The 13,059-nt window shown below is 35.8% G+C and overlaps 1 protein-coding gene across 3 annotated transcripts in view; it reads left to right on the top strand.

The window, feature by feature from the left end:
- TOX3 (TOX high mobility group box family member 3) overlaps nt 1-13,059 on the top strand; it is a 97,312-nt gene that overhangs the window by 65,381 nt on the left and 18,872 nt on the right. For 2 of the 3 annotated variants that reach the window (XM_075940256.1, XM_006121129.3), the window contains one exon: nt 3,896-4,150. In XM_075940256.1, coding sequence (XP_075796371.1) covers nt 3,896-4,150 — 255 coding nt within the window. The remainder of the gene's footprint in view (nt 1-3,895; nt 4,151-13,059) is intronic. The other variant, XM_006121130.4, reaches the window with a different exon arrangement.

Here is a 13,059-nt window from a genome sequence, read left to right as displayed (position 1 = left end):
TCTTTTTTTTAAATCTGTGTTCATATTCTGCTGTTTGCTTTGATAATTTAACAGACTTTCAACAGATGAAAAGTGAAGTGCTGAATTTGTATGTGTTTTATGGAGCACAGAATAAAGACTTTAATGAGAAAGAAAATAACCTGACAGCTCTCCATTACGAGTCAATTTAGCTGTCCATAAGGCTGTTACTTACATAGCATGTCAATAGAAACAAATATGCTTTATGTATGAAAAAAATTATAAACAGAAGGAGACAAATAAAAGGCACAGTAGGTGTAGATTTTGAAAACGAGCCTAGTAGAAGTCATTAGTAGCTAATATGCTAATTTCACTCATAGATACAAACATTGTAATTTGGGTTCTTAACACTCACATAAGTTAGAAAACAAAACAACTTAGTTGGCTGCAATGTTTGTGTTGCGGGAATGAGGAATAGACTTTCAGCCAAGTTTTAGACATGGACTTGGGAACAAGCCTTGGGTCTGAATAGATCGAGCCTAATTGGTCATTGAGGTGATGCATTTGGCTGCTAGCTTTTAGGAGTGGGGCTAGTGAAAGGGTGTGAGCACCAACCACAGTATTCTTTAGACCACTATCTCCTGTCAGGCAATATTTTAGATTATTATTGCAATAGTATTGACATCTGCTATAGATGGAACTGCCTTTTGGCCATACACAAAAAATAACAGCTTCTGTTCCAGAGAAGATAGACTTATAAACAAAAGGGCAAGATGTATTGCCTAAAAAGAGTGTGTGAGTGTGAGAGAGAGAAATGTGAAAATGGAGAGTAGGCAAAAACTGTTAGGAAGTGATATTTAATATGTACATAAGAAGTATATCATAAATCTCCCAAGGGTAAGGAAAGGTTAGAAAAATGAGCAGCCTTGACCTTATTCATTGAAGGTGACAATTCTGTCATGAATGTGCTTGTTATAATAAAACAGAAAGTGGAATGGAATTAAGTGGCAAATAAGGTGTTACCATAAAGATGAAGGTTCAAATTAAGAGTAGCATTTCATGAATTGTTTTTACAATGGCTACCATCTCTTTTATCCAACAAGACTGCTTAGATAAGGGAATATTGTTTGGCATGATTTCCAGTGTTATTTGTGATAATGAACACAAACCCCATCTGTAATGACAACATGATGTTTCATTCTGTAGAATTTCTTTCCTACATTTGAATCAAACATTGATGAAAGCTCTGCTGCCAGCAGCTGTTCAGAGACAATTTAATTCCAGCTGTGATAATTCACCGTGTCAGACATTGGCTGTTATATGTTGATACAACAGTTCTCCAGATTTGCATTTTTATCAAAAGGAACAAATGTTTTGAACATTTCAGTACAGATGGCATTTAACCATGCACACACTTTTAAAAAATGTAAAGAAATAACTATTTGAAAAGTGAATAACTTAAAAATACAATTGATAAAATAAACGTTGTAGTATCTTGGTTATAGCAACATTTTTCTGCAGTATCAAATCACATGTCTCTTTTACAATCTCAATAGCCCAGTGATTTGATTTAAGACTACATTACTAGAATATTTTTTCTTTTAGATTACATCTATTTTATCCTTATTCTTGGATCATTGATACATTGAAAAAAAAATCTATACTTATTTCAAGCAGTTAGTGTGAGAATTAGTTTATGTAAGTACTTATCAGTTTAATCATGATTATGTGGGTCTTTGTCATAAATTATTATATGGCTGCATTACATATTAATACAGTTGCAATGGATTTATCCCTTTTGGTGAGGAAATAAAACCCATTCTCATAATTACTACTTTTGCATAAATATGACACTTAAAACAGTGTGTCAGAGCTAGGCTAATGACACTGATTTCACTGCTTGAAGAAAGAATAAGAATATAATTACATATTAATATTTGCATTATAGTGTGAGCCTAACTTGGCAATTACGGCATTCAGTGTGTGTTTTGTTATTCAGTTTTTACATTTAAATGAGTGCAGCTTATTTATTAGGACTTTGCATATGGACACGACGGTGTTAGAAAACCATTTTATTCCCATAAATAATGTCCTACAGAGATAACAGTGTAAGCACTAGAACACCTTCCAGTTTAGTATCCACACATTTGCTTTGTTTTCTGTCTCTGTATCTTGATGATTACAATGACCCATTTTTAAAGCACCTTAAATATTTATTGAAATAATATTTCAAGTGTTAATTACAGTGGTAATGAAAACAGCCAAATGCCACATATCAAGAATGAGTGTTTATCCGTATTGTTAATGTGATATGTTAGATTTCATTAAGCAGTAATGGGGTAGCAAATGAGTCACAAATTACAGTTGCATCTGTTACTAGACCACATTAGTGCCAAAATAACTGCAAATGCAGCCATAGGGTTATGTTCATTAGCCAACCACTTCTCATGGCCAATCCATCCTTTTGTGTTTGTATACTCAGAGCTCCACAGAAAGAAAATGTACATCTTTTCTAACCTGGCAATGCAAGTCAAATGTCTGCCTAATGCAGGACCAGCTTTCAAATCTAGAATTAAGTTGCCATATTCTGCATGAAGCGAGACCACTACAGTCTCAGCAGACTCTCTCACTCTGTTCCTGCAGACTGTAGCAGTCTGGGACCTCATCATTTCTGGTGAGAGACCAATAATGACAGCTGACAGGTTCTGTATGCAAGCAAAGGTTTTACTTGTGTTTCAGTTTCCATCTTCTCTCAAGCGGTTATTAATTTATATCATCATTAACAGTTTGAAGGATGACAATTTACAGCAGTTAATGAGATCTTTCACTGAACATATCATTTTTAAATTAACTGGAATTAAGACACTCTTTCAAACAATGCAAATAATACATGAAACAATTTTTGCCCCTTTCAACTAGAATTTTGAACTAATAAAAGCAAATAAATCCTAGGGCAGTGTTGCATATCCAAAACAAGACAGAGTGCCTATTTTAGGATTGCCAGATGCCCTATTTGATTGAGATAGTCCTGATTTAGGTTTATTTAAAATGGCCTAATTTCAGTCACTAGATTTCTATTGTTAAGTAGCAGTGGACCTGAAGTAATATACAAAAATTCATTTAGCTCACAAGAATGAAATCCAGAGTAAGCATAGTTCTTTTTCATCTCAAATAAGTCAGCAGTGTTGAGGCCAGATCCAGGCTGTAGTTGAATAAAGATTAGACACAAACATACATGTACAAACCCTTAAGATAACTGGCAGTAAGTGTTCTGCTCAAGGCATCTTAACAGGTGTTTACTTCATAATACACCCACTGTGTTCAAACATGCTGGCTTGCTTTAAAAAACACTGGAAGCTACTATAATCACGGTTGCTATTGTGTACATTTCTCAGCTCTAAATAATAACCTTTTTTATAAAGTGATCCATTATACTTCATGAGTGGAGTGAAGAAGAAATTGAAAGCTGAATTATAATATTTTATGTTTGTTAGTTGTAAAAAGGAAACAAGATGTGCAGTGTTGAACACTGGATTAATGGTGTGTATGTGCTACAATATTGTCAGTATTTTATGAAGCATAAGAATAATGTAAGCAGTGGATGCTATTTCAAAAAAATATAAATAAAGTGGCAATTTGTTATACAGCCAAATTCAATGTAGCTGATGTTCAGGCTAACAACAAAGACAGATGTTGCTAATTAAGTACGCATTAAAAAACTGTTAATACTGGTACTCCATTAAAGCCATATGATCATGAGACTTAAATCTTTAATCAGAATGATCCACAAAGTTCTGTGTATGTGAAACTTACATTATTTGCAATTAACAGAGTTTTCATTTGCGAGCTAAATAATACAGAATTCCTTTTGTTTGCAAATCTGAAATGCTTATTTAGAACACTGCACTCTAATGTGGTGTCTTTTCTTTTCTTTTAGCAGACATTCCATACTCCAAGCCTTGGAGATGAAGAGTTTGAGATCCCACCAATTACGCCCCCTCCTGAGTCAGACCCCACGCTGGGAATGGCAGATATACTGTTGCCCTTTCAGGGTCTAGGTGATCAGCTGCCTGGACAAGGAAATGAATTTACACCCCAGTTTCCTCCACAGAGTTTGGATCTTCCTTCTATTACAATATCACGAAATCTTGTGGAGCAAGATGGTGTAATCCACAGCAATGGATTACATATGGTAGGCATTGTCCTTAGTCTGTTAATCAATTGCAAGATACAATCAAAATATAGATTTTTGTAATATGTAAAAATACGTATTCTCGTTGACCTCAATATGCCAGTCTGATTTAGTAGAACAGTAGTCACCCTTAGACACTTGCCAGTATTAAACAGATATTACCTGTGTATCTGCAGCACTTTGTGGTGGTGAATACTTCCAATAGGGAATATTACAACTAGTGGAAGAGCACTATTTACTTCTATATGACAATTGGAATATGTTTAAAGGTATTGTTGAGTTGCATATGAATGGATTTCCTCTATCTTACAATAAAGGAACCCATCTGGTAATACTTTTGATATAAGGATTTGCATTCTGGGATTGGATTTAGAAATCTATCTTGATGTGCCAGATCCTGGGAAGATTCATGAGAGCTATATCTGCACTTCTGAGGGCAGAATCTTCCCTAAAGAATTGATGGAACTGGCTCTTCCCCTTTAAAAGTTCTTCCTATGTTACTCCATTAGCTCAAAATGAATTATTTGACTATATTTTGAGTGGAAGGAAAGGGACTGTGTTGACAGTTTCCAAGGGTGGTTTGTTAGCGTAAAACGGACTGGTTTTTTATTTCCTTTCCCTTTTGAATTAGTCTATCAACAGTAAAGGAAATATTTTGTATACTATGTGTATTTTATGGAATAATTCCAAGAAATTTGCATTTCATCTTTGAGTTAATAATGGAATTTTGAGTTTGCTTTCAGTATCTTGACTGTGCTTGGAAATGTAGGATAAGATTGTCCTTTGAGGAGCAATACACACACAGACTTGTGCATGCCCCTGGGCTGGTGTTAAGCTGAGGCCAGGCATCATCTATCTATGGAAAGCTCTATGTGAGCTTGAGATGGGGTGTTGAGCAGAGATCTCACCATGGGGAAGGGTTTGGACTCGGTGATAGGTACGCCATTGACCCCAACGATCAGAATAATAATTTAAAAGTATATTAACTTTTCTACAGAGCTACATTCAGTAGGAAGTTCTTTTGTGACAGCAATGGATTGAGGAGTCTCTGGTCACATGGCTGGTTAAGTTTGGGGGGGGGGGGGAGGTTTCAGAAGACATTGTTCCTGAAACAGATTCCTATGGGTTATCGTAGATGCACATGTATCTTGCAGAATCCGCCTATTTCATTGCCCACACTCTTTACTCATTCCAGTGTGCAAGGACTCAAATCCAGCTTCTTGATCTGTAGGGTTACCAGATGCTTTCACAAAAAATACTGAACATGGCGGGGAAAAAAATTGGTTGAGCAAAAAACAAAAACGGGGGAACAAAGTTGTTGAGCAAAAAGAGTCACTGCGTCTTTAAATCCCCATACTTCCCCCACCAGATGCGGCAGGGGAAGAATGTCCAAAGCGGCCTTCCATCCAAGAAAAACAGAAAATAACAGACATTTTACATGTCCGGTATTTTGGGGGGTTTTTTCCACCTGACAGAGACCACAAATACTGAACTGTCCGGGGCAATACTGGACATCGGGCAACCCTATGATCTGGGGAGAAGGTCTATAAAAGGGAACCTCATAGGTTTTTTTTTCTCCTTCTGGGTCCCCGTTTAAAAAAAAATGTTTTGGAGATAAGACTATTAGGTCCACAGTTATTTCCAGTCTCTGTTAAATTTAGTATAGTTAGCATTTTTAACTCATTGGCAACAGTTCAAATTAGTTTTTGTATTGTATAATAAAGACAGGATATATGTACAGCTAGACAGATATGTTACTGCACTAATAATTATTTAATCAGTTTAGCAGTTTTGTAGGAGCTTCTTCTTAACTTGGTGAAATTAAAATAAAGATTTACTGATGGTTTGGAAGAAAGCAAGTCACCTTACATAGTTTTATATAAATTGACTTTTTTTTTTAATTAAACACTCCAGGAAAGGCAAACACATGGAAAGACTGGATTTCCCCCGAGATGCAAAATTTTAAAAAAATAGAATACAAGTGTAGCAAGTGTATCTCTGGATCTTTCGTTTTAGCTAAAAGCCCAATTGTCAACTTGAATATTTTCCATTAAAGGTCATGATAAATTACTTTTTATTTTATTTTATACATACTTTTAGCAGGGAGACAGTGCAAATAATTCCATTCCTTGATCTCATCCTGCTTCTCATACAGGGATTTGTGTAGGGATTTGTGTATGTGTTGAGCGTAAGAGTGATTATGTCAGAGAGAAAAGTTTACTAAAGTCTCAGGCTTTGGAGTAGAATCAGGGAATTGTGTGCCCAAGAAGTAGGGTATCCTGAACTGTTGTGACATGTATGTGTATGTTTATGTATATAGCTAACACAGCGCAAATAGTTCAGGCACAAATAATAAAGTTTTTGATCAAATCCTTCATACTTCCCCTTGGTGTTACCAGTTGGACTGTGTGAACAAAGTCGCCACGATTTTGTCTTTATTCTTCATTTTTCATATTTTTGATTTCTCAAAAATAATGGTGATCTGCTTATGGAAGAGACCCTCTGATTAGATCTCTTCTTGTTCACCGACCCCCACCTCCACTAGCTTAGCTATGTTCCTGCAGAATCATATTTTCCCAGACTCATTCTCAGGGAAGGAGTAGACTTTGGAGACTTGATTGCATGCCCATTTAATTTGATACCATAGTTCACATTGATTCATTACTGCAGGATTGGTTCCTGGTGGGTCAGGAGGAGGTCTCTGCAAGCATACACCTAATCTTTCCATCAGCCTCTTTGAGACTTTCTGAGGAGACCCAGAAAGTCCACCCCTACGCCTACTCCTCTTAAGGTGGTCCTGGGGAAGTGGTAACTAAAGAAATCCCAGTTAGCACATCTCTATGGGTGCGTCTACACAGCACCCTTAACTTGAAATAAGAAATGCAATTTGCACTATACAAATTGCATAGCTTATTTTGAGAAATGTGGTGCTGTATACACAGTACCAAATTTTAAATAAAGTGCTATTCCAACAAGTCCCTTAACCCTTGTGGAACGAGAGTTACAGGGATGCCAGCATAACGTGCCCATTATTTTAAAATATATATTTAGAAATAACAGCTGTGTTTAAAGACGCACAATTGCTATTTTGGGATACTTCCAGTATCTTGAAATAGGCTACATCTATTTAGTGGGGCTAAGGGAACTGCCTTATGAGGGAGCTGACGAAAAAGGGTGTGGTAGGCCCCATGGCCTAATAGGGGAGGAACTTTGCAGGGGATCTGCGTAATAATCTGTTTTGTAGGGCTGTCCCTTGTGGGTTTTACTGTGTGAAAAACAGCCCATGGTGATGTTTTTTTTTTTTTTTAAGTGATTACATTTTTTCTCCTTTGTCTTCTTAAATAAACCACTTCCCCTGCCTACACAGTGCTGGGTAACTTCAGAATCTTTAAAAAATAAAGGAGGGTCACTGCACAAGTTTCCCAAAACTCCTTTATCTTTGTCTACTATTCAGACACATTCCCAACAGATCATCTTCATTCTGAAAATAGATAATGAAAACAGTATATCATATTTTATGTTGAAAATGTGCACTTTATTAAACTGGTAAATATTTATTAATATTAAAATTCATCTTTAAATTAGACATTTCATGAATTACCTTGCCTGGGAGCTATAAAAACTTTATTACAGCAATAAAAAAAATGTAAAGGAGGCATTTTGACTATGAAATTTCATTTCATGGTCAATTGAATTTACTATATCTGAAGGAACTAAAGATGGGGCCATAAAATAATTATGATATTCGTATATGCTTACAGAACAATGCTCTTTTGCAGTACTGTAATCTAACTTTAATGCTTCATCGATAGTGTACTGCTAATTACTAAAGGAGATAGTTTCTAGATACTGAAAAACAAACACTAGTTTCCTTTGCTTAGTATAACCAGTTAAAATAATTTGAGAGAAACCACTTCAAGTCCACTGGTTATTTTCTGAGAGCTTACTGTAAGTTATTTTAGCTAGATATAGACTTACCTTGTTGAAAAGTCCAGTAGAATTTCACCTTGAAGAAATGTCATGAGATTTTAAATCACAAATGTTGAAAAAAATAAAATGTGCTTGAACAGAATTATGATTAATACAGTATGTCTTTGGCTTTGTTCTACGAACTACCTGACATGCTCACCTATAAACTTGAATGCAGAATTGCCAGAGGCATGGTTAAAAATAGGTTATGTCAAGGTTCTCCTATGTCTCCCTTAGGGTACAGAGTTGGCTAGCTACTTCATAATACTCCTCAGATATTCTCCATAAGAGGACCAGAAAAATAATAAATACTACTTTATTTTATATCTTGATTTATATTTACTTATATTCTCATCTATGCAAAGTGCAAGCAAAATGTTTATTATCAGATTAAATGTGGTCTAACAGTTATTAAAATATTGTATTGATGGATTAACAATTGTTCATGTTATTAAGAACAAGATAGTTCGTGATGTATTGAGACTGATTCCCCACCCTGCCACATTGGTTTTGCTTTAGAAAAGAGTGACCGTTTGTCACACTGCTGATTAGCCTCATTATTATTGGCAACAAGGATAATACATTTATCTTACTTAAATGCATGCAGTTATATTTATAAACAGACAAGAGAAGCATAAAAGAGGAGATAAAAGGAGTGCAGTATGATTAACATTCACATTTTAATAATATGCAAATAAAACCCTAGTATTCAAAAATGAATTAATGAAAAATTGAATGTTGATGCTTTTTTACTTCAAAGAAACCCTTATTTACATGACGAAGATACTATACTTATAAATATCTAACTCAAAATAAGTAGAAATCACTAGCAATATTTTGACAAAAATATTTTGCTCTGACGCTCTGTTGTCTGTTTAGATGATCATGTGAAAAATTATTTTAATCTACAAAAGATGGCAATTCTATAAAACTACAACTTGTGCTCCTGAGGGTTCCTTTTTTTAACACCTCTCTATAATCTGCCCAGCCTGCTGAGTAGCATTGACATCAGTAGTACATCAATTTCAGAAAGTGGATTATTTTTACTAGACAGCTATTGTGACATATTGGGTCAGTCATAAATGAAAGATATTCATGCAAGCATGCAATACTTGTAATGAAGTCTCACTCTGACCTTCTGTATGATTGATTCTGTAATTTAGTTTTCTCAGGCAGTGCCTGAAATGAAATGAAATCATGTTGAACAAGTTTTGAATACCCACAGTGCACCAGGAGAAGAAAAATCTGCAGCCCCAGAGGCTTGAGAGAGAGCAGCTGAACGATTTATCTCCATGCTATTATAGCCTTTGCCAGCATTCAACATTTCTTTCTTTCTTTTTTTTTTCTTATTTGGCTTAAGTACTTAATTCTGCAGGTAGCTGTAAATGGGAAAATAAAATGCTGTTCAGATTTAAAATGACAGGACAGGAGTATGTGCAGGGGACTGATAAAATATCTTGAATAGAACTGACCTTTCATGTAGCTGAAAGTTACTGGGGGATTCATCCTCATAATTACCATATAGATTATTTTTATTTCTTTCCTGCAATGAAACATTTCAGAGAGCAGTAGTGCTGATTGAATGAAAATTGAACTTGTTAACATTCTTTTCAGCTTAGCCTGTTGTACATAACAGAAGGTTAGCTTTGATGAATTTTGAAATTCTCTTTCTGATATCTAAGAAACAGACAGTAAAGTAATTGTCTCTCTTCAGTCTGATTTTTTCTTTTATCCAACAAAGTATAGATTTTATGAAAACAAACGGACAATTTTACATATATCGTGCAAAATATTTTACTGGCTGTTGTAGAAATGGTGTTTTCTGTTTGGTGAGGATTTGATCCTATCTGAGTTTTATAATTGTGATAATATCCAGATTACATTTAGGTTTGTGCTCAGATACACTTAATTCATTTTGAAATAAACTCATCTTTAATTGTTACAATTTAAATGTGACACTGAGTTTAAAAAAAAAAAAAGATGACCATATCTGAGATAATAGGAAGAGACTTTTAAACAAATGGTGAACTGATGTTGTGGCCTTAATGAACTTAGCTGCAATATTTATCTTGTTAAAGAGGGTAGCAAATATGCAAACCGAAGGAAGAAATGTTGTAAACATCTCAAAATAGTGGTGCATTTTACTTAAAAATCTAAATCTTACTGTATTTAATCTCAAATTGTTAATTTAGCTTTTCAGTGATTCACTCAATTTCCAGATTTAAAGCTAAAAAAAAGTTAAAATGGCAAAAAGTCTTCAATTCAGGCAATTACTTCACCACACATGACTGCATGCCTCTAATTGATATCTTTAATTTTCATTTACAAAGAAACTTCCATGTAATCTCTTTTTAATATTTGGTTTATAATTTTATATTTTGAGAGAAAGGAGTATGTTTTCAATTAATACAGAATTATAGCAGTATTGTTTAATGTGTTACAGATAAAACAGTTATTTCATGGGTCATTAATGTGTTTAATGCCTGGAACGTTCTCTTATAACAAGCCCCTGTTATTGTTATGAACATGTTTATTGCCATCCTTAATGGGAAAAAATACAACTAATTCTAGAAGGCAATAATTATTCATTTATAGGAAGGAGGCTATTTCTCACCAGAAGACATCTTGTACTGTCAGTGATTCAATGTTTCCTTAAGAAACTGTGCCACTACATTTCAGATGAAGATAAGCAGTATTAATTTTTTATACTTGAGTTGTACTTTAATAACAGCTTTTATAGTTGACCCTTTCAAGAAATAAGATACCTATGGACATTATTTCAAAATAATTAATTGCTGTTGACTAACTAAAACTAAAGCATACTCTTAGGGACCAATCCTGCAAGAAGCTGTGTGTCTTTGGCTCAGTTTGACATGAGTGTTGTGCATATTCAGCATCTTTCAAAAGGTGCTAAGCCTCACCTGAGAATTACCAATGTGCATTGGAATCATGACAGTTGTTTTATACCTGCAAATTTGAGTTCAAAGCTCAGTTAAACTACTGTTGTGATCTCTGGAGGTGAAAATAACCAGTGTATATATAGCCCATTCAATTTACAATAAAAGCCCTGGCTAAAACAGACAGACACTACAGTATGACACAGTACTAAAGCAAATGCAATCCTTCCTTGTCTTCATGATGGACTGAAACATCTGAGGAGTCTTTGCAGACTCTAGTTTACTATGCCATTTTAATTTTGAATGTTTCAGTGTAGACAAAACAATCACTTTGCTACAACACATTTCCTTCTTCCTCTCCTCTTGATACAAGTTTAAAAAACCCAGGTGCTAGTAAACTTGTTACAGTATAAACAAAAACCCCAAATGCTCTTTGAAAAATTATGTAAATCAGAGCAAAGTGCATTCTGAATACACTGAAATGAAAATCTCCATTTATGGTCCATTAGTCAACATGTACTCCTACCATATCATAGATATATGAGATTGCGTTCAGTAGCTGCAGTATGTTACAGATTGTCAGCATTTGCCTGAGACAACTATCCAGTGAGTTAGTGATGTTGCTTTTTGTTAATACTAGGGGTTTGCTAAATCACCAGTGCAAGTGACTTATTATCTCTTCCAGATATATGAGATACTTTCTAGAAAAAGAGGCAGGAAATATCTAGGTCGGGATAGACAATTAAAAAAAAAAAAAGGCAGCCCACAGGGTTAGTCCCTGTTTAGCTACAATTGCACAGATATCAGAGGATCGCAGCTGTGCTTGGCTGCAAATCACCATTCACAGCCAATGCAAGTGGCAGGAAGCATCGCACATTGCGACACCGCTTCCTGCCACTCACATTGGCCACAAATAGTGATATGTGGCCGAGAGTTGCTATCCTCTAATACCTGCAGAGGCACAGGTAAACATGGAGGTGGGGACTTGACTAACCCTGTGGACTGGATCCAGCCAGTGGGCGGAATTTGCTCACCCCTGCCTCAGATTGAAGTGGGATCAACACCATATATGGATTGCTTTTGAAATGCTTTTGGAAAAGGCAACTATCTTACGTGGTTTAAGGCGTGATATTTGTATCTGTTTGCAAAAGTGGTATAAAAAAGGAAAATCAGAAGAAGTCCTTACTTTGATGATGATAAGAGAGTTCTTAGAAGAGTAGCAAGCCCAGTTTTCAGCTCCATTCCAACAGGAGCAATTCCAAGAAAAAATGTTCCTAGAGACACCATTCAGGTTACCATCTTTTGTTTATTCAACATGGGGCCGAATGATGATCATTCCTGGTCACCTTAAGCAGATGGACACTATTGTTGCCTGGGAATAGTCCTGGGCTGTCCATTTTGATCCTTTCCAAATTCTATTCCAGCCTTTAGCTAGAAAGATGTCACTGACAGCCTTTATTGTCCCTGGCTGCCATCTTAGACAAGGGTAAGATCCTGTAGGATCCTGCAGCATTTCAGGGGAAAGCCCTTTTCCTCACAGTTGTGGCAGCACTGCTTCACCTAGCAATTAACCTAAAAAGTGACTTTGTGTCTCCATCCTGAACCTTAGTCAGTGGAAGAAATTATTGATTGGTTTTAGGATGTTTGCTCAAGAGCTGCAGATTTGGGTGGGCTCACATCTACTGTGTAGATGGTTGAGGTTGTTCAGAACACATAAGCCTACAGGGGGAAGCTGATACACCAGAAAAAGACCCACATCCATGCTGCAGCCCAGGCCTGAAAGACAGTTCATGAGCCAGAGTGAAAAACCATCAGGGAGAAAACTGATTATTTCCCAGACTGTAGGGAGAACTGGCCATACCTCCTAACTCATGGTTTATTTGTGAGCAGAGACATACAAGGAAATTCTGTGCCATAATGAATTGTGACATAGAGATATATGTGATCAAGCCAGGAGAAAAGGACACTCACCTAGAGCTACATAGTCCTGTTTTTTTGCTAGAGCTAGGGGTGATTCTGCAGATGCTCTTTTGTGTGAGAAAG

This window comes from Pelodiscus sinensis, chromosome 12 (assembly GCF_049634645.1).
Source record: "Pelodiscus sinensis isolate JC-2024 chromosome 12, ASM4963464v1, whole genome shotgun sequence".
NCBI classification, from domain to species: Eukaryota; Metazoa; Chordata; order Testudines; family Trionychidae; genus Pelodiscus; species Pelodiscus sinensis.
This window is presented reverse-complemented; position numbering and strand designations above follow the sequence as displayed.